Source organism: Anas platyrhynchos, chromosome 18 (assembly GCF_047663525.1).
Source record: "Anas platyrhynchos isolate ZD024472 breed Pekin duck chromosome 18, IASCAAS_PekinDuck_T2T, whole genome shotgun sequence".
NCBI classification, from domain to species: domain Eukaryota; kingdom Metazoa; phylum Chordata; class Aves; order Anseriformes; family Anatidae; genus Anas; species Anas platyrhynchos.
Window position 1 is genome coordinate 8,455,631 of NC_092604.1, and position 21,920 is coordinate 8,477,550.

At 47.6% G+C, this 21,920-nt stretch overlaps 1 protein-coding gene across 4 annotated transcripts in view; it reads right to left on the reverse strand.

Annotated features, from left to right (window-relative positions):
• The window catches only part of COL5A1 (collagen type V alpha 1 chain), a 168,518-nt gene that overhangs the window by 45,065 nt on the left and 101,533 nt on the right, over positions 1-21,920 (reverse strand). For all 4 annotated transcript variants that reach the window (XM_038165150.2, XM_038165149.2, XM_072025329.1 and 1 more), the window contains exons 12-26: positions 20,732-20,806; positions 19,352-19,444; positions 16,500-16,556; positions 16,296-16,349; positions 15,387-15,440; positions 14,542-14,595; positions 12,510-12,563; positions 11,636-11,689; positions 10,209-10,253; positions 7,383-7,436; positions 6,028-6,072; positions 5,358-5,411; positions 4,745-4,789; positions 3,485-3,538; positions 1,081-1,125 (exon numbers count right to left, since the gene is read on the reverse strand). In XM_038165150.2, coding sequence (XP_038021078.1) covers positions 1,081-1,125; positions 3,485-3,538; positions 4,745-4,789; positions 5,358-5,411; positions 6,028-6,072; positions 7,383-7,436; positions 10,209-10,253; positions 11,636-11,689; positions 12,510-12,563; positions 14,542-14,595; positions 15,387-15,440; positions 16,296-16,349; positions 16,500-16,556; positions 19,352-19,444; positions 20,732-20,806 — 837 coding nt within the window. The remainder of the gene's footprint in view (positions 1-1,080; positions 1,126-3,484; positions 3,539-4,744; positions 4,790-5,357; positions 5,412-6,027; positions 6,073-7,382; positions 7,437-10,208; positions 10,254-11,635; positions 11,690-12,509; positions 12,564-14,541; positions 14,596-15,386; positions 15,441-16,295; positions 16,350-16,499; positions 16,557-19,351; positions 19,445-20,731; positions 20,807-21,920) is intronic.

The following is a 21,920-nucleotide window of genomic DNA, read 5'->3' on the forward strand; positions in this document are numbered from 1 at the left end:
GCTGTGCTCCGGTAAAACACTTTTGACAAATGCAATGTTTTTCAACTGAATGGGACGCAGAGGGAACGCAGGCGGTAAATCTCCCAGACAGACAGACACCCGTATAATTCAAGGGCTCTAGCCCGCGGCAATATTCTCAAATATATTGTTAGAGAGGGACTTCAACCAAGGGGAGGGGAAGAAAATGGAAGGCCAGGAATACAAAAAGAGTTATTTTCTGCATTCCCCTGTGCCACAACGGGTATTTATTTATGTCTGCTTAGGCTTCCCTGTGCAGTTTCAGCTTTCACATCAGCTGGGCACTGCTTGCCAGGAAGGAGGGCAGAAGGGACGGTGTTGTGCTGGATTTCAGGAGCAACAACTGCTGCATCACCAGAAAAATCGCAACTGCCCCCTCTCCTCTCCTGCCACCAAAGCACCGGAGAGAAAATGCTTCAACAAAACCACTACAAACACCTTAATGGAGATCTGAGGGCTGAATAAGCTGCAAATCTTACAACACCCCCCTGAACCTGGGGCATTTTTGGGGTTGTCACAGATGCTGAAAGAGCGCTTCGCTATTTCTGCACCTCCCTTTCCCTGATCTCACGGAGAAAGCTGAGTAAAAAACAGCACAACGGAGAGACCCAAGCAGACGAGCTGGGCTCAGCTTCTGGCATTGTTTCAGTGGGGTTTGCTTGTCCCCAATCCATGCCCTGGCAGCTCTGTCCCCCCGACACATCCCTGCAGAGCAAACCCCGTGCAGCACACGGACTCGTCCCCAGCTTGCACCCCGCTCCTGCCCGGCCTTGGCAGCATTGCTGTGTTGGCCAAGAATGCGAAACTGCTCAACGCAGCTCTGCTAGCACAAGTTCTAGTGCTGGCAAACGTCTTCTTGACAACAGTTTGTTTTATTTTGGGAAGAACCATGACCCGTAACAGCGAAATCTCGCCCTCCTACAAGCAGCAGCTCCAGCAGCTAGCTGGCTGCAGCGCTTTTGTGCCGCCCTGGCAATGGATCTTCACTTTTAAGGCTAATATTAAATTCTTAATTTGTATTTTGTGATACTTAACAGTAATGAGGATCTTGTTGACACCTACCTGACTCCCCTTCTCTCCAGGAGGACCTTCCTTGCCAGGATGACCCTATTAATACAAGAGACAAACAGAAGAGAAAAATGGGTTTAGTGCATGCTGAACGCTTCGGAAGCCAAAAAGCTCGCACAGGCAGCTATGATTTATTTGCAAGACAACAGTTGCTCTCCAGGAAGCTCTTACTGATAAAAAAAGCCCTCTGAAGCCAGCATTTCCCAAAAGAAAGAGGATTGCATTTGGTCTGTGTTGCTGTTCTTAGATGTTTAAACCTTCTTACCCTTTACCTCCTTTCGGCAGACAAGCACAAACCATTCTGCAATATTTTTCTCATATTTGAACATCTCAGTGCATTCAGCAGCAAGCAGCACACACATTTTGCAGATTAAAAAAAAAAAAAGATAAAATTATCTCTGTATTTAACAAACTTGTGAAGATCACAAGATGCCCAGACTGGTCAGAGCCCCTCGCATTAATTTCCTAATTCCTGGAGTCGGTTACAAGATCTCATGACAAAGCCCCAGCTAACCTGCATCCCTGTCAGCCGCTGGCTGGTTGGATGCTAGCCAGCATTCCCCTGGGGATTTGATGCTGAATAACCCAACAGCCAAGAGCCTCCACCACATTCTCATTCACAGCCTTTAGGAGCCTTTTGCTGGGATTTCAATCAGCAGGAAAAAAATGGTGCGAATTGCCTCAGGTATAACAGGAAGGATTAGTGAGAAACTGGGGAAATCCTTGAGAGAAGTTCTGAGTGATTTTTCTACTGCAGAAATCGAGATGGAGCCGGGTCAGAAGATGAATCTTTGTCTGGCAATGCAAACAAAAGCAATAAGCCCTCCGTGAGGGCACTCGCTGCACTCCCCAGGACTTTCTTTTTTCTCCCATTTTTTTTTTTTTTATTTTAAAGGAGATGAGAGCACATCCAGCTGCTCTAAGGCCACTAAGACCTTCTTCACTCGGTAGTTTCTTTACATACGAAGTCTCCTCTAATACTCAAAATAGAGCAATGTAACAAGTAAAATCACAAGACTATTTTCCATAATCAGTCTTCATAACGGCAATGTCAGACAAGCAGGAATTCATAAAACAAGCTGGTTTAATAAAGAAACAACATGACAGCTGTCAGCTATGCGTCAATAACATGCAGAGAAAATACAATCTGAATTGGCCCTGTGATTTTAAACGGCACCAACAGCATCAGTGCACAAAGAGGGGTGCATAAGTGCTTGCCTTCGGCTCCTGACATCTGCCTGCAGCCCGGGGGAAGCAAAATGGAAGTGCAACAAGACTTCAGAAGCTCCCGTCCACTCCACACTAAATCATCACCGTTTGCAAAATGCCCGTCTCCATTACTGTTACTGAGATCAAAAATTGATGAGCAACTTGGTTGGCTCTTGCAGCGAGATGCTTCAGGCCCTCGGGGATTTGCAGACGCATTTCAAGACCAATTTCTATAAAAGGCACACAGGCAGGTTTTGTCCTTGGGAAGAGCAACCCTTATGCTTGCAAACCTACACCCTGCTCGCAACCGACGTGGCTACCAGTGGCAAAGGGCCAGCGTCTGGGCATAGCCGTGCACGCTCAGCCTGCTGATCTCACACAGCCTTCAGCCTGCACAGAAACAGACCCAGCCAGCGCCTTCTCCAGCTGAAGCTCCCTAGAGGCTGCTGCAGGAATTTCACATCGAAAGCTTCAGCCTTGGAGATGTTCCGGGCTTTGCTTTAGCTGCTCTATTGACTCAGCTAACAATTGTAAGGATGTTTGAAATGCCCCTCATAGGAACGATAATCCCAGGGTGGGAAATGGATTTTTTTTTTTTTTTTTTTTTTGCCATGCTTTGCATTTGCATCAGTGGGATGTAACTATTTTACATTTGTCACTTGTAAAATCAGGTGTCTCTGAGGTGTGCAAAAACGAGATCAATTTTAAAGGCCAGAGATTTTAGCACCAACTTCTAGAGGAATGAGCAAAAGCTGTTTAAAGAAGGATTAGGAGGAAGCTGCAAGAATATCGTGCTGATATGCCATTTCAGCCTCTTATCAGCGTTCTGCAGCAGTGCCCAGTGGTCCTGAGCGAGATGAGGACCACCGTATGCTAGCACTGCAGTACACACACACAAACACACGAGACCATCCTTACCTTGGTGAGCTGCCAGCCTACATAAAACATAAACGAGAAGCAGGAGGAGGGGAAAGAGAAGCCCAGAAAGACGGCAAGAATTGCCCTGTGCTACACTGTGAGGCTGAGCAAAGCTCAAAGCCAACTCAAACCCCTCAGCCCAGGTGAAACGTGGGCAGGCTGCAGGTTCACATACTTCACAAGCCCACGGTGCACCCAGGAAGGATGGGTGGGTGCAGGATCACCCCTGCAGTCCCTGTGCCAAGGAAAGACCTGGGAGAGGATGACTTACCGGAGGACCATCTGCACCAGGCATGCCAGGAAGACCGGGTTTGCCCAGAGGCCCCTAAAAACAAACAGAAAAATCATCAGCTGCAATAGCCAGAGCCCCCAGAGCACCAGTTTTGCTTGCTTTAGTTGTGAAAGGCTGCAGGGAGGTGGGTCTATTGGGAAAGCTGCCATGACTTGCAAGGAGTCTGCAAGGAATCTGGGATTCCAGCATCCCAGGAAGGTGCAGCAGTAGTGCCAGCACCTTACCCAGGCCTGGCAGAGCTCAGAGGGAGACGTTTGGGCACGAGGCTGGGAACAGAGCCCAGGGCTGGGAGCAAGTGGCTGTCCTGAGAAAGGCACCGCGCGTAAGCACAGGTGGGAGCAGGTCAAAGCACAGGGCTCGCTGGGCTAGGAAATACCCACCCTTTGGTGACAAGTGCAGGAAGATTAATAGGCAAAGGGAGAAAATCAGGTGTGGAGCTGCCCCCATCGACTGCACCTTGCTGCTTTAACGTGGGGAAGTGGTCGCTTCGGTAATTAAGCAGTCCCCTGATTTCTCACGCTATTGAGGAGTGCCACTGCTGCTGCAAGTGCGTGACTCAGCACTAAACCTGAGAGCCCTTTATCTGCTGGAATTGCTAATGTGCTCCTTCACTCTTCCCCTGCTGATCGATAATTTCAGCACGCTGCGGGCTGCCAACACGAGCAGGGAGCTCTCCCGCACGCATGCTGGATGGATCCCCTGCCTGTGGGAGCTGAACGAGCACCCAACAATAGCTGCTTTGTCATCTCCATGGGCAAAAACGATGCCCTTGCTTAAACCCTGATGGCCCCAGCACTGCTGGGGGAATGAGGACAGCAGCTACTCCACGTCGACAGCGATGGGAAATCAGAGAGAGCTGGCATGGGTTGGGAGCGGGGAGGAGGCAGCACGAGGAGACCTTGGCAGAGCGATCCAACCCTCAGCTCTTCCCATTACCATCCCCATCAGACTTCCAGGCACTTAGCCCGCAGAAAGAGACAATTTTCAGCCCTCTGCTAATGTTTTGCCATCGGCTGCCTTCAGAATGTTTCTGTTAAAGTAGGAAATGAATGCAAATATTATGAATTCGAGGTAAACTGCATTTTCTTGTCTCTCTTCTGTCTGGAATGAGACACATTAGACTTTCATGGACACGGCTGCAAACAGATGTTGCATATGGGGCAAAGGAGCAGCTGAAGCAGCAAATGCATATTAATGGCAACAGTTGTCTTAAGTCAGAGCTGTGGCATTTTAACCTACTTTCTCTCCTGGGGGACCGATGGGGCCTTGTGGACCTGGAAGACCCTGCGAAAAGAAAAACCTAGGGTCATTAAGGAACGAGTTATTCATTCCAAATGCATTTTGGCAATGTCTCAGCCAAGCATCATTCTAGTGCCTGCGACGGCTGGGGATTTCCCCGGCTCCATTCATTCTCAAAACGCCTTGCACCAGCTGATAAAACCTCATTTTTGTAATTTCATTTTCTCCCCCGGGGAGCCATCCCGCCTCGCGGTGTGCAGCCAGGTTCATCCCCACGATGGGAGCGGAGCCGTGCCGAAGGCTGACAGCAGGACTCGGACATCTGCGTTATCCTTCTGGCTCCCAGCATCTGGATGGGGGATGCTGAAAGTCAGACAGGAGCCACAAGACGTGGCTCGGCTGATGAGACTGCTTGGACCTGGGTTTGGCTTTGTACCGTGGCAGCGAGAGCCAGGTGAGAACAGGAGGGATCTGAAACTGGGAGCATTTTCAGGAAGATTTTGGGCCAGCAACGTACATGGAGCCAATTCCCAGCAAATCTCCTTATTGCTGGTCCATCTCTTTCTTCCAAACCAGCATTCCTGGTTTTTCATTCCAGTTTTTTCCCTCTTACCTGAGCACCTGGGTTGCCCTGCTGGCCTGGGGGGCCCGGCTCACCTTGAGGACCCTGTGAGGAGGCAAAGGCAGAGCTGAGAGCAGGAAAACAGTGAGCAGAGCTGGACGCCTGAACAGCACCCTTGCATCTCGAACCCTTCTCTAACCCACTGTTGGCAACCAGGAGCTCCTGGGCATTGAGCACAGCTTCACTCCATGGTGGGGCAGGAGGAGTGAAGTTATTTCACTGCACACACGCTTCTGTGCATGGCCATGTTGCCCAAACGAGCTGTGAGGGGCTTTCGTGCTGCCTAGCTCTGATCAGGTTGTTCTGCAGGAGTCCCTTCAGCCTGGTAGAGCCAAGGAGGAGGCACACAAAGATTTTTTTCCCCCTCAGTTAAACTACAGTGCTCCGATGTTCATTAGAACAGCACACGTCTTGATGAGAATGTTTGATCTTTCACGGGGAAATAATGTGTAATTCCATCAGAAATTATAATAAATTAACAGCCATTTGCTGGTTTGCTGTAGGAAGATACTCTCGGTGGTTTTCACAGGCCCTGATAGGAATCTAGACCAGGCTAAAAAGCAATTAGCAAATCTAATTTAATGGAGTACATTTTACACTTCACATATGCTCTCTCTATATAATATCTGAACCGTCTGTAAAACTTGCAGTGAAAACTTACCACATTCCCCTTGGGACCTGTTTGTCCATCCATACCAGCCACACCCTGGGAAAGGATTGAAAAAACAGCATTAAGAAAATATCTGCATATTTCGCACCACAAAAGCAGGGAAAATGCAATAAAAATAAGAAAACATCAGGAGGCCCTTTAGACCGTGTGGAAATGGAACAATTTTCTAAAGGTGTTTTGTTAAGCAGCCAATTCTATGAATCCAGCAAAAATTAACACTTTAAAGAGTCATTTTGGTATTTTCCCACTGGTTTAACCTGCCTGAAAAAGCAGAATCAGCACCAGATGAAGAAATCCTGGCTACGTACTGCAGCCGGATTGCTTCCGACAGCGAGCAGACTGGTAGTAGCTCGTGAGAAGGAACAACTGGACACAGACCTCGCTCGGGACAGGAATGCATTGTTCAGGTGAAGCCAACGAGGCTGTGCCAAAATAAGGATTTGACCCAGATTGTTCTTAACAGTGTTATGGACAAAGCAAAGCCTCCAAGGCCAAGGTTTCCTCAATAACAAAACAGAGCCTGTGCCAACAAAATAATCCCCCTTGTACCAGAGGGCCACAAAAAAAGGCAGCCAGGGTCATGTCTGCCCTGATCATCTTCAGTGAGGGTGTAACGTGGTAGATGGTCGATGCAGACCCCCTGCTGGGGCTTCTGCGTTCTCCCATTTGCTCTAGGGCAGGTTAGGTTATCCATTTTTAACAGCATGCTCATGTGAGACCAGTTTTGGAGCAGATCCTGAACCCTCATTTAATTTCAGCAGACTAGGAGTTCAAAGTGAGGATGTCTCCACATCCCACGAGGGGTTAAGCACCTCACCACGCTCACCATTAAAACCCTGACCCCCTCAGCTCTAGCGGCAGCCCAGGTCCTGTTTTTAAATCCTGGGACCTCTGTGAGCTGCAGTGCTTTGCAGAAGGAGCCCTTACATCAGCACTTCCCTGGCCAGCAGTGCACGACAAATAGGGTGGCTGCCTCCTGCATAAAAACTGCACGTTCTTGCCTTGGCTTTTGCCTGAAACCTGAACAAATTGCTTTAAAGGTTCAACACCCTATAGGCAAAAGTTAATAGCAAAGCCACCACGTTAATAGCTCTCATTCTGCCCTCCCAGGCTGAGCTAGGCATTAACTTCTACTCGGGTGAGCCAAATTTTGGGCTGCCACATGCAGAGGTGACAGCACTGAAAACAGGGCAGAACACAGCCTTTGAGCAGCAACTTTTATGAACACGTCTTCTCATGGCACAGACATACAGAATCATGCAGATGCATCATCTGCTTGAACGACTAATTGGGGCAGGGTGGTTTGGCTGAGATGACCCTGGAAGGCAGCAGCCCTGGGAACTTACCGGTGGCCCTGGTGGTCCTGGTGGCCCCTTCGGTCCCAGCAGTCCTCGGGGTCCCTGTTGGAGCAAACAAGCAGGGTTAGTGCATCCCGTGCTCCCCCATGGGTGCCAGGCACTGCTCTGCCCAGCACAGCATCGGGGCTGGCCACGACCCTACTGGTTTTGCAGTAACAGCAGCTGTCTGGGTTAAAAAATCAGTAAGAGAAATCCTGTGTGCATGCACCCTTGAAATGCTTTTTGTCAAGGTAATATCCATGCATACAGTTATCCCTTGGATTGGAAGAAGGCCCACTTCAGCCACTTTTTTTTAATTTTTAAATAATTTAATCATATTCCTGGATTACCCTGTAATGCACACAATGATGCAAAACGTGTCACAGCCAAGTCATTCCAGCCGGAGAGTGCCATGAAGAATGAGCTTATTCCACTAATGGATCATTAAGGTTAGCATTTCTAAATCTCTCCAGATTTAATTCTGGTCATTGACAATCTGTACAATGAAGTAAGGCTGGAAAAGGTTTTAAGCCTGCAGCATAACAGTGCGTTTTCAAAGGCATTTGGTTCTTAAACCACACTTTGCCATTCCTAGCTTTCTCACCAGATGAAGCCTAGCATCATCTTCAGGGAAATCGGGGAGATTTGAGTATTGCATTGATGTGTCAGGAGAACTGTATCCATGTGAGAGAGTGAGTCTGACAGCTAATGCTTCAATGTACTTTTCCTGACTTTGCAAATCCCGCTCCAGCAGCCCCTCTACCTGGTGGGTTTGCAGCAAAAGGAAAGGGAGGGGGCCTTGTGTGCCCACCTGAGCGCTCAGATGCAGATCTGGAAGCTCATCTTTTAAATTCAGGCCCTTTCTTCAATTAGAGATGGTAAAAGGACCCTGGACATTTACAAGGCTGGTGTTCATTCACTGTCACGAAGGAAAACTGTTCTTGACTGATGGGCAGTTTTATCTGTCTGCCCAAATATTGCACATCCCTTTTTATGACGCAGAGGAATTAAAATGAAATGTTAGAGGACAGAAGAGCAGACATTATGAAAGAGTCTGATCTCAGAGGCCACGGGGATTTTGTTCCTGCAGAAAAGCAGTTTGCAGTGCCAACGGGATGCATGGGCACGGGGCCCTTCCCAGCCACCGGGGTCCTGCAGGGGCTGGGGCTTTGTACCCTGAGTCCCAGGAGAGCAGCTCCTTGGCTGATGCTTGTATAAACCAGCTATGGGAACTGGAAGGAAATGAGGCAGGATGAAGAGGAATGAATTTCTAAGTCACACCACTAGTATCAGTTACGATTAAATTTGGTAAGACCCTATTTTGGCTCAGGGCAGGTAAAAACATGCAGATTTGGGACGTGTATTTATGACCAGAAGTTTCCTGTAATGCAATTTAAGCCTTTCCTCTGGCCATCACTGATATTTTTTCTTGTATGGCTGCTATAAAAATAAGCTTCCCTGCATGCACGATCATCATTTAAGTTCCTCTTTTGTTACTCTGTTACCTGAGCATATAAATGCTTTTAAGAAGTTAATAACCCATAAGTTATTGCTTAGACATGTGCCGAGGAGATAGCTGGGTTGATTAATCTTTCCCAGAAGTTAATCAGACATCTCGTCTATAATTTAGTTCCAACGAGTCCGTAAATGCCAAGCCTTCCCTTTCTCATGTGAAGTGTGTCCAACACTTCTCATCAATTACTCTCGGGCCACCATGCTGGGCCGCTCAACAACAAAATAAGACATTTTGAAAGCAAAGCTGATGGCCAGTGATAGATAGTTAATGTCCTTTTTATAACAAAGGAAATGCGTTTGGGATACTATGAGCAGCCAATGACTGTACTACACACAGAAATCGACGGTCAGCCAGAAACAGAGTTCATCATTGCCAACAAAATCAGAAATAGTTGGTGCTGGGGACAGAAAATGCCTTCAGAGTCTTGATTTGAAAACCCAGCTGTTTCTTTTTGGTGGGGTGCTCCCCAAAAACACTTGTTGGGATTGTTCAGGAGGTTTTTGTTCAAATCATGAGCATCTCCTTTTCACCTTACTCTTGATAGGAACTGTCCCCTTCGCTAGCCCTGGCCTGGCTGCTCCAGCATTAGCAGCAGCATATGGAGCTGCAGGCCCAGACACTGACAAACTCTGCAGATTTATAAAGTTCTGTGTGCTGTGAACAGAACACCAGCCCCGCTGAGGTCATGGCAAATGTCCCCTTGTGTTCAGTCCTGCTAGGACTGCATCCTAAGATTTAGATGGGATCACTCACACTGCACTGATCTAGGGGTGCAGGTGATGAGCCGCATGGCTGATTGCTGCCATTGCCCCTGCAATAGCAGACAAAACCATTCCTCACTGCTGTTTGCTACTAACACTCGCAAAACTCACATTTCACATACACTCAGCATGCACACTTCACACCCCAGCCCACTTACCTGACTCCTAAACAGTCCAGATGGAGGATGCATGCAGGAAAAACGAGAGACCAGCCTAAGCTAAGCTTTACCTTTAAAATGACAGGGTTTAAATTTCAAATATTAGCCACTGAGCAAATAGAATCACCGAGAAGTTTGCTCATCAGTAATACAAGATCAGAAAGCATCTTCTCTCCTCAGTAGGCATCTTGGTGAAAAAAGTAGAAGAGAGCTGTTAAGGCAAAGAGACTCCCAACCATTCACTTGGATCTTCAAGCAGGAGAAGCTGTTCCCTGCAAGAACTCGGGGGTCTTGATTAGCACCACAGGAGCTGCCCCACGGGACACCTAAAGCACCCTGATCATGTCCAGCCCCTGACCAAAGCGGTGCTGCTGCACACCGAGCCCCAGGAGGTACTCACAGGCTCTCCAGGCAGCCCTCGGGGTCCAACTTCTCCATCATCTCCCTGCTCGGCAGCGAAGGCACAGAGGGAAGCAGCAAAAGAGACAGAGCAAAGCAGTTATATTTCAGTCACATCACAGGTGTTTCATTCTTGTTAAATAATAATCACACCGAAAAGCAGCTTCCCTGGAGTAATAAAAGGGTAGCCGTGCATAAGGAAGACCTCGTAAGCCGCGAGACTAATATTGCGTGTGCAGAATTTACCGAGGATTAGAAATGCTGTATGGATACTTCATAATTCATGTCAGTGTTTATAAAGATGGATTTTGCTAATAGCCAAGATACTGTAGGAACAATTCGGGCCATGTGAGTCAATAACCACAAGATTTAGTGCCTACTGAAGGGGAGCATGGGAGCACTGCCCGGGGAATTTGATTTAGCCAGATTAACCCACTGGCTCCTCAGATAAGCCAGAGGCATCAAAGGGGTAATTCTTCATCGCTCCACACCCACCTCTTGTTGATGCCCACCAATGGTGCTTCCTCCACGTCATTTTTAAACCACCTAACTCATGAGGCTCCCCCAGGGACACCGTATCACAACCCAGCACACCCACACTCAGGAAATCAATCCTAGCAGCCAGCCCATGCAAACCCTCCTCTGCTGATAAAATGCATTCTCTTCCCCTCAGCTATGCCCTCTCTTCCCCTTACATGGTTTCTCTTTCTCTTTAGGATTAAAGTTCTCCAGAAATTTGTTCTTTCCCCCAAAGACGCAAGTTAGGTCTTTTCGACTTAAAAGCCCTTTACATCCACGACTAATTAATCCTCACAACTTTGTGGTCAGGAAGGCATTATTATCTGTGCTTTACAGATAGCCAAAGGTGGAAAGAGAACATTGTGGAGGGGGATTAAAGCCTGGGAAATCCATACTCCTCCAGCTGAACTGCACACTTCCCAGAACTACACATTCAGCATTTGCAATCTCTTCTCTTAAACTGGCTCTTCTAGGCCTGTATCGCTTAGTTTGAGCTTTTGCTAAAGGCCTTGCGATTATCGACTGCACGGTGTTAAAGTGAACAATTTAATCTTTGATTCCCATGTCTATCTGGACTCCTTATTTCCCAAGTCGTGCTGCAATTTGCCATATCTTAGAAAACAAGCAGCACACATTGTCGATGACATGATTTTTCGTAACAAAAACAGAGTTTTCTGACCAGATACTTAAAATGCACATTTCTCATCACTTTTCTTCCTCCCATCTTGCTCTGTCTGCCCCATGTCACTCTCATCCCGTGGCACCACGCTGCAGGGACGAGCTGCTGCTGCTGCTGCTGCAGGGGATGGCAGCAGGCAACGTGCGCCCGGTGCTGCCATCGCATCTGCTTCTCATTTACAGGGCTCAGTTATGAATTCAAAGGACTGCTGCAGACACAGACAAACTTACCCTCTCCCCATCCTCTCCGGGAGCCCCTGGGGGTCCGTGGGGGCCTGGCTCGCCCTGTGAAGGAAAGGCAGAAAATCCTCAGAGAAGGTGGACACAGTCTGGCAATGGAAAACATCGGGTAATAGCGAGAAACCTAGCAACAGGCTCGCCTTTTCTGTCTGCAACATGTGCTGAGGATGCTCGTATCCTCACTTTCCTGTGCATGAGGCACAGGATTTACTCGTGACATCTCACTAGGGGTCTGGGAAGCAAGCAGATACTGTGGCTCCTTCAAGAAAAGGGGACTCGGGCTCTGCACACAGATATTCCTTCACCCAAGGCATCCCACTATCCCACATCTCGCCAATTAAGCATCTCTCTCAGGCACTGTCTTCCCTTTCCTCTGTAGCTTGTAATCATAATGCGATCTCTGCTGCTCAAGAGCTCCCCAGCTTTAAAAACTAATGGTTTAACTGGGGAGACAGTGGCTCTCTCTAGGGAGAGGAGGCAGCCTACCAAAATAACTAGCTTCTTGCTTTTTTCCCCATTGTTTAATTATAAGCCAAAGTGAACGATCCCATTGTATTTTTGGCAGTTCCCATCCACATCTGCACTAAAAGCAGGTTTTGCTTCTAATTTTTCAGTCTGCATTTTATTAAAGTGATCCCCCCCCTCCACTTTCAAGCAATCCCAGAAGGATTTTGCAGCTTCCCAGGATGTGAGTGCTGTGACTGGGAGCAATGCTGTGACATCCCACATTATCCTCCAGGACACTCTTGTTCTCGTTGCACTGTTCTGGCTCATCCCCAGCAATAGCTGCCCTCCTCCCAGCCATGTCTTCCTGCCAAGGTTTCATTACAGACTGCAGCCAGGAAACAAGTGGAATATAACTTACTCTATTTCCCTTCTCACCAGGCAAACCAGCCAAGCCATCAAACCCTCGGTCACCCTAAAAGAAAAGCCAGGTTAGTACACGTTTCCACCTGCTGTTGAATATCTTTCCAATTTGTTTCCTTTCTGTGTCAAGGAGGGATTGATTTTCTCCCTCAGACATTCAGCCTTCACCTCCCATCAGACCAGCGATGATTTCAAAGTTATAGATTAAAAAAAAAAAAGAAAAATGCTCAAATAAAGCCATTTTACCTCCTCCCTTCTCCTCCAGCACCTACAGACTTATTATTTTTCCATGTGAATTCCGGAGTCCCATCATCTAAAGCATCTCAATTCTGGACAGGTTATTCTAGTGCAATTTATTTCATTTTATTCCACAGCATTACAAATGATGACCCACTGGTAGCCAGCTGGGCACCAGTATTGCTGCCGAGAGGTCCCCAGACACCACCTTGGCCTCCACCACAACCCATCCCATACACACCCCTCTAATCCTGGCCAAACGGGGCTTTGGCCATGCTGGGGAGCACGATGCCAAGCCCAAAATAAGGAGCAGTGCTAGGAGGGCGGGCGTGTTGCTCTGTGCTTGGCACCACGCTGGGAAAACAAAAGTTGTGCGGACACACTGAGCACACAGCTGCTCGCTCCTCACGTCCCCTGCCTAGCTCTGCAGATGTTCCCGAAGGAAACGGGCGACTCTTTGGGAAGCTGAAGTGTGAGGAGGAAAAATTAAAGCCCCAGTAGTTCAGAGAGCTTCCTGGGGCTCAGACCAGTGTGGGTCCCCCAGCGCTGGGATGCAGCCAGGTCCTGGTGAAACCCAGCAAGGCACAGCAGGGCTTCTCCTCTGCACAGCTGCTTTTCCTCACTGAATTTGTGCCCTGTTCCAATTCCCTGTATTCTGGGGGGAAATAGGGGCAGGAATGCACTGAGACAGACTGTCTGTGAAAGCCTCAGCTCTTTGGAAAAGGGAAGTCCCAAAGGCATCTGCAAACTGTGGGTGATGTTGTCACACAACACCTGGCACAGATAAAAAAGGAAAGTCCCATTTTCTTTGTATAGTGGGGGACCCCCTGGTCAAAAGGCAGAGCACACACTAGTGGTAAGTGGAATGAGCACCACTCCTTCCTCCCACAAACCTTTCACCTACGAACGAAGAAGTTGGTTACATCAGAGCATTTTGGAGGATAAATCGACCTGGCCAAGGCTGATGGAGATGCACCAGGGTAACTGATGGCTCCTTCGTTTTTGTCAGCTCATGGGGCGTTGCTCTGGCTCTGCTCACAGCAGATTTAGCTCGTTTCCAGAGCTGCTCATTATTCTGTTTTCCCTTCTTCCCTGGCATCCACTCCTTGGAGGGCAGTTGATGCTCATTAAAGCACTTTACTGGATAAATGATTTGCAGCCTCCTGTCTCTGTATCAAAACCCCCCATCTTTTCCAGCTTTAAGTATCTACATAATAAAGAACTTAAAACCTTTAATACGTGATTCCCTGAGCAAACTTTCTTTGCATTCAATTTCAGTGGAACAGCTCCTTCCTTGCTTGATAATACCAGCAGATCACAGCTGAATGAAAGGATTTTGTCTCAAAGATAAATACAAGGCATTAAAATTCCTCACCACGCCTTCTACATTTCCTCACCCACTTAATAGGTATTTTTTGGTAGTTATATTTCAGGATATTTCCAACTGCTCATTCATGTTTGTTTTTTGTAATTAGGATTCTGAAGTATTTGTTCTACAACTGCAGCCAAGGGAGCATGTTTCATTCTTAAGGGGATCCAGCAATTTAATAAAGTTGCACCAAAAAAAAAAAAAAGGAAAGAAAAGAAAATACAATCTCTTGCTGTTCTGCCTTCTAGGTGTGTGTTTAATTTCCCTCAGCTCTCAAATGTGGAGCCCACATCTTCACAGGAGTTGCTGGACCGTTTCAGCCACCTCCTCCAAGCAAAGAGGGCTCCTCCTGCAAGGGTCCTCCCGTTCCTGCTTGCTAACCAGCTGATGCAAATTCCAAAAACACACAAAGACGTGACGCTACCTTTGGTCCTGTCTGGCCTGGCATTCCCCGGGCACCGTCACTGCCAGCTCGTCCCTGCAGCGGAGAGAAGCAAAGTCAGACACAAGGGGTAAAGTAGGACTGCAGAGACATCTGCTCTTTGGTCTGTGGCTGAGCAAAGCTTTATTGAAGCCAGAGCTTGCCAGCTGGGCAGCAACTTCCCTGGGCAAAGGGAAAATGTTGCTCTGTTCTTGCAGCAGCATCCTGGGTCAGCCTGGTGGGCTGGAGTATGGCAAACAGCAGGGAAGCTGGTTCACAGCATGGACATTGGGATACAGTCATCAATTTGAAAAAATTATCTTCCTTTACACTTTAAGATATGCTTATGCCGATGTTCACAAATTGAAATGAGATAAAAGTTTATGAAAGCCGGATGTGAGTCACACAAAAAACTTCTTAATTTCTTCCTCTGGTAAGCTCACACAAAGAGCTGGAGGACTCCGTAAAATAAAAATTAGCATTTGTGCAACGGGAATGTCAACAGAGCAAGTGAGCACCGCTTCTGCTAGCTCAGATACCCCCAGGGACCAGGTCCTCTCATGCTGCAAAGACCAGGACTGCCCGAAGCAGCCCAGGGTGCTCCTGCAGCTCCCACCCCAGCACCGTGGAGCAAAAATCTGAGAACTAAAACATGGGAAGCATGGACATGCAGCTCTTCCCATCCTCCCTCCTCCCTACCCCAAGCTCTTATCCCTGCGTGCGTCTGCCCAGCTGGACCGAGAAGGCCTGGACCAGCCCCTGGCTGGCCGCCAGCCCACGCTTGTGCAATGCTCTCAGCGCTCAGGAATTGCTTTGGCCGCGGGACGAAGCGCTCCCGGGACACTCACCCTGCGGCCTGGCTTCCCTGCCGGGCCGGGAGGGCCCTGGATGCCTCGTGGACCCTGTGATGCAATGAGGAGAGAGAAAGAAACGCCGTCAGCCAGCAGCATTACAGACGGACCCCGTGCAGCTGGCCGGAGCAGCGGCCCCGCAGGCATCCCCAGCCAGGCCCCATTGGGGTGGTGAGGGTCAGTGGAGTGACAAAACGGGGTGACAAAATGGGGGGTGAACGCGTAGAGCAGAGCCCGGGGTTCAAAACACACCAGGTAGATGCAGGATTGAGCATGTCTGGATGGGAATTGCATGTGTAGACCCAAACGTAAGCCTTCGCCCTGTGAGCAGCCCTGCGCTTGTCATGGGCTCAGGGTGGTGGAGACAAATCCCTGCCCCCCATTAGAAAATTTCCCTTTGATGCAGGATTTACGACTCCGGAGGACGATTTTGTGAGCAATAAGGAACTCCCCACACTCCAACATCTCTCATATTTACAAGGCCACCCACACCACATCTTTTTTCCAATGTTTGTGGCCAGGGAATGGCTGGAGCCGTGGGGAAGGCAAGAGGCCCCTGCCCCTCAGCAGCCTGCGGGACCCCCCCTCACAGCATGCCTCTGGGGTGCTCACAGAGGGCCCTGGGGGAATCGAGGGCCTTCAGGACCCCTCTGTGGATGCCTTTGCAGGAAAGGAGAACCACCTGCAGAATTTTACCCTGCTGGCTTGGAATTATGCCTTGAATCTGCGCTTGGATACTTGAAGGGACATTTATAGGTGGAACAGATGTTCCCACACCTTCATAGTTTCACCTTGCATTTGTAGGCTCTGAGCTGCTCCCCCACAGCAGCCCCTGAAGCAAGGCTGGCTGCTCCACACCTGCATTTCCCCAAAGCCCCCTCAGCCCCCCGATCTTGCCATACACACCTGAGGCCCCATTTCTCCAGCTTCGCCCTTCAGTCCTCCACTGCCCGGGGGTCCCTGTGGGCAGAGAATGGGATTCACTGCATTTTGCCACAACAGAACCAGAGGGAAGAGCCAAAGGGCATTAAGGAGAAGGCATTCATGCAGGTAATGAGAGCAGGTGCTGAACCAGTGCCAGCTTCGTTCTCTCCTTGCTTCTTTACTCACCATGGGGCCGGGCCGCCCGGTCAGACCCATTGGGCCCGCGGGTCCTCGCAGTGCCAGCTGAAACAGAAAGAGAGATGCTGCTTTAATTGTGTCCCTGTGTCACTACCTCAACGGGACATGGCCACACTGCACCATGAGCTGCGTGTTCCCTGCATGCTCTGAGAACCAGGAATCCTTGCAGCTATTTCCATAATCTCAATAAATTTGATCAACTGATCAACTTCTTCTTGCTTCCACAAATGGGCCAAACCCCTGGTTGGTGTCGGTCTGCTGAGGGAATGTACGGACCTACAGCCCAGCTGCCTGCAGCCCCATACAGGTAGATACCTATAAACACCCCGGTTGAGACCCATGGCAGATAGAGAGCCCAGATTTTCCTGCATTTGAACCCTTTTCCATCAATACACACAAACAGAATACAATGGGCACTTTTAGCAATAACCTACTGAAGGTAAATGACAAAATTTTACCCAAACAAACTACAGGGGTTTGCTCACATCCTGGTTTAGGAGGGCTTTTTCTTTATGAAACTAGCAGTTTAATTTTGGAGGATTTTTTCTTTTTTTTTTTTTAATTACTACTTAGCATCTTCCAAATAGAACAATTCAATTTGCAATGGGGGGCGTTTAGCTCAGTAATTAAGGAGTCATGTAACCATGCATCAAGTCGATAATTTCCGTGGAGGGTAATGGGGCCGTCCACAGTTCATAACATCACTTGGACAATTTGTTCCCTCGTGACAATTCGACACTTTAAAAGAGTTGTAATTATCTGTGTATAACAGGAATTAAAATCTATCCGTGACTGAACTTGGAATTGTGTAAATATTGCACAAATGCTGGATTATGTGGCATCTTTTTACAACTCCCCATTAAAAGGGAGCTGCTCCGGAACACTGCTGGCTGGGACAGTGTCTACTTTCAGTGTCTACTGAAAGCCAAATTTTAAGGGAATAAGTCAACCTAATAATGCAATTAACAACACCACCCAAAAAAAAAAAAAAAAAAGCACCATTCCTGCCACATCCCATAACTTCTCCACAGAAAAAAAATTATCTCCCTGTCCACTTCAGTATCAGGGTTTTCAGCTGAAGTTGCCTGATGATAGGTTGATGTTTGTCAAGAAATGGATCTTTCTGTTTATGGAAATTATCAAATTTTCATCCACAGCCCCAAAATTGCCCAGGATTTATTATTTTTTTTCATTTTTTCCCAACGTTTTACTGAAAATTAAACAAAAACACACACACACACACAAAACAAAACAGAAAAGAGAATTTTCTTGGGGGGGATACTTTGTTTTTTCAAATCAGTCACTATTTTTGACAGGCAGAAGAAAACAACAACAACAACAACAACAACAACAACAACAACAAAAAAAGTCTGAGAAAGCAGATGCTTCTCATGAAACGTTCATCTGGTCAAGAAAAGCAATTTCCCAGCAAAATAAATGCTGATGGAAAAACTGTAGGCAGCCTGGAAATTAAGACTGACGAGGTAACACGAGAATCATAATCCACCAATATCATTCTCAGAGTAAGGTTAATGGATAGGAAAATGCAGTGGCTGGTGGCATCAGGGCCCTGTGCTCTGCCTGAACATGAGAAAAATTGAACTCCTTAGTTAAAGGAGAGCTGGATGGAAAGCAAAATAGTCCCAGCTGAGCCAAAGCCCTCATTATAAACCCAAAAGGGCATGTGTCACCCAGCTGGGTGGAGATCCTAAAGGACTTTATTTCACTCAAGGGTGAAAGGAATTGCTTTTTAGCCCATCAACAGCATCTGAGCTACGAGACCCAGCTGCCGGCAGACGTGGGCTTTGGACGCTGGGAAGCACAGCTAAGCTATGTCCTTTGATGGCTGCATTTGGCTGGAAGAGAACCAAAGCGCCCCAAAGCCATCCCCTTTCATTTTTGGCCTTGCTAAACCATCTTGTATTTTCCCCTTTACTGCTCAAAGCCAGGATCTGGTCCTTCCTGGACAAGACTGGGACAAATAAATCAGAAATGCACTCAAGGGGTCCTCACGTTTTCCCTTCTGCTGTAATTGTGCCTGCTGCTTTTCTGCTTTTAACGTGCTAATGATCAAATGTAACCTCAGACAAGCACTCATGGAAGGGAAAATTCAAAGCTGTCCTGCCTGGAAACAAAGTCTTATTTTGAACAGCTGAGAATGGAGCCTTATACACTGACATACTCATCCAGCTAGGGAACAGGAATCATACTGGGAACGTGCATGGCCCATCTTGCTTCACCAGTGAGCCTAAATAATAAACACGGCTGGGGATTATGTGATCATTAATCAATAAGGTCATTTGACAAAACAAAACAAAACAAAAAAAATGGTGTAGATACTCATCATGTATTTTCAATAAATATATTAAAGGAAATTGCAGGCTGCCTGCTGAGATTCATGGAGCTGGGAACAGCTTACATCTGTGACATACATTTAATTATTGAGTGAGATTTGCTGGAAAAAAAGAAAAAAAAAAAGAAATCCCCTACAGCATATGCCACGACTTTTCATATAGATTCTCAAAACTGTCAGCATAAACAGCAGAACGCTGCAGCAGGTTTATGTCTACTTCCATCAGCAGAAGGCCATCTCCAAGGTCCGTAGGTAATTTAAAACTGAGTTTTTAGAGCCTGGCCTGTTGCTGGTGCTCAATAAAAGGCCAAGTCATCCAGGTGTTATCACCTCAAGCCATGCAGCAATCCCAGCTCACACCTAGGTCAAGAGACTGTTACCAGCATGGATGCTGCAAGCATGGAGACATCTCCTCTGAGAAGTTTAATCTTGTCTTCCCCACCAACACAGACCTGCTGCAAGAGACACCCTGCTCCCCTTCACTTACCCTGGCCTGCTGCAGGATGGCTTGGGCTTGGGCCTCCTGGGCCGAAACGAGTGGTCCTTTCGAGCCAGCATCTCCTCCTCCGCTAAAGCGGAACTGATGGGAACAAGACAGAGAAAGCAGGTCACGGGGTTGCTGTGTCTCCATACTCACGCTAGCCTGGTTCCTAAATAGCTCTGTTCAGCATGACTGCCCCAGGCCCATCGGTGTCCTTCCAGACCACCCCATTAAGCAGCGCGCTCTCGGGTCGCCCAGCTCGCCGGCACACACAGACTGTTTCCCATGGACATAACAGCACAGCAAACGCTGCCAGGTCAAAGCATGCACAATAGGAGGCCTTGCAGGCTTTGAACTGTAAGGACCTCACGCACCACCGCTCAAAACTAATGCCGAAGCTCTCACAGGCCTGAGAGCCCCCGTGCAGATGCTGGTGGAGATGGGGTTGTATCGGGTTATTGGGCTGGAGCTGTCTCGTGGCCATGGGACCGAGGCTGCCTTTCCCAAGCACGGCAGCATACTTCAGGGAAACTCATCCTAATGTTTAAGCCATGATCCTTACACGCAAAGGATTTAAAAAAATAATGATTATTTTTAATTTTCCTGAACTTGAAAGGGAAGGAATTGTTTAATGTTTTCTTCCGTCTCTTCCATCTCCAATTCCTTAATTGCACGTGTTTTGGGGTTTTGCAAGAGGAACTCAGCAGAGTGCAGAACCTACTTGGAAGGCTCTTTCACCTCGACTTCACCTCTGCGTCTTGCTTGGTTGGCTCTAGGTATACGACCACACGAACTTGGCAAGCAGATCCAAAGAAACAATTTATAGGCCTACGGTTGGTTTCTGTAGGGGCCAACAAATGTATTGTAATGGCCAGCTAAGCTCCGTGTTGAGCTCTTGGCCCAGGCTCTCCTCGGCACCCTGCCAGTAACCTACACACATATCACCCTGCGATTTGGAGCCCGTACAAGAGTGCTGCGGTTTTTCACTAAAGCCTCTTTCCCTTTGGTACCTAACCACTCATTTTCAACAGCTGGTTTCCTGAGGGCTTTTTCTCACATCAAAGGAGACACAAAATATAATCACTCGCTTAGTGTCCCAGGATCAAGAAGGCTGACTTGGTACTTGCTAGCTTCATGTAAAGGAAAAAGACAGTGCAAAGTAACCACTGGTCATCAAAAGGGACCAGATACTAAAACCGTAAGAACCTGGATGAACTGCTTTGAACAGCCATTAGAGGTTCCTCAACTTAAGAAGCAGAGTTCTGTTCAAAATTTGGCCCTTGAAGGTGTCTTTAGTTGCTTCCTCATGACTTTCACCCTCCACCACTTAACTCCAAGGAGCCCAAGTCATTTAAATGCCTTTTTGGGGGCTATATTCGTACTTACAGGCAACATAAGCATTGTCCCTGGTGGTCCTGGTAAACCATCTGCTCCTGGAAGACCTGGACGGCCAGGTGGTCCCTATAAGAAAGAGAAATAAAAGTAAACTTCTGTAACACCATCTCAGTTAAGCTTGTAAAGGCGTGTTGTGACACAAAAGGCTCCCTATCTTGACAGCTCATGTTGAGCACGCTGGCATCCTGATGGTCTGGCAAATTTTGTGGAAGCACATCTGTAAGCGCACATGGTTTTTCTTAGTAATTCCCTCTCCTTACATCCTGGCCCCTATATTTTCAGTGTCTGCCATAAGCAATATTTGAGTGAACAATAAAACCCTCTGCGTTGTTCCAAGTCAATGGAATCAATGTTTAGTAGGGTCTCTTAAAATCTATTAAAAAGGTATATGAAACTTCATAACTCAGGTCAGTGAAATAGAAATGTGGAAAGATAAATACATTTCCGTGCATGTTCAGTCATCTGGGTCATTCCATTTTTCTCTCTTCAGTCTTTTTTTTTTTTTTTTGTCCTGTGAGGCTACTTCTGTCTACAACGAAGTGATCCTGTCAGCAGCTGTAAATCAGCCAAACTCCAAGGATCTCAACAGAGCTGCGCTGATTAACATCAGCTGAGTATCTTTAACTTACACTAAAGAAACAAGTACGTAATAAAAGATGTATTGATGAAGCCATAAATAATCGAATATGGCCAATTTCCATAAGACAGCCCACAAATTATTCACACTCACAGTTGTGGACTCGGCAATAAGTTTAAGTTAACCCAATTTTTCACAACCATCCAGCAAGCCTACATACAAACGAGGATGACATCCAACCACTCGGTGAGCATGCAGAATTGCAATTTTCACACCAGCTTAAAGGGCTGAGAGTGACTTGATCTTGACCCAGGAGCCCTGGTGCTCACTTCATGGCAAGGCAGACAGAACTGCCTGGCCAGAAGCTCAGGCTTGAGGACTTGGACGCTCCCCTGGTCAATAAATGCCAACAATAAAGTCATCTGTGGAGGACCAAAGCCCTTAGGAGGGCAAGCGATGAACGTCCACATTAGTTTGTATTCTCTCCCATTTGTCCGAAGCTCTCAAGCCCATACAGACACCAAACAAAAGGGAAAATAAAATCCTGCCACAATCTCAGACACCTATGGACACAGAAGAGCCAGCCCTTGTCCTGAGAAGATG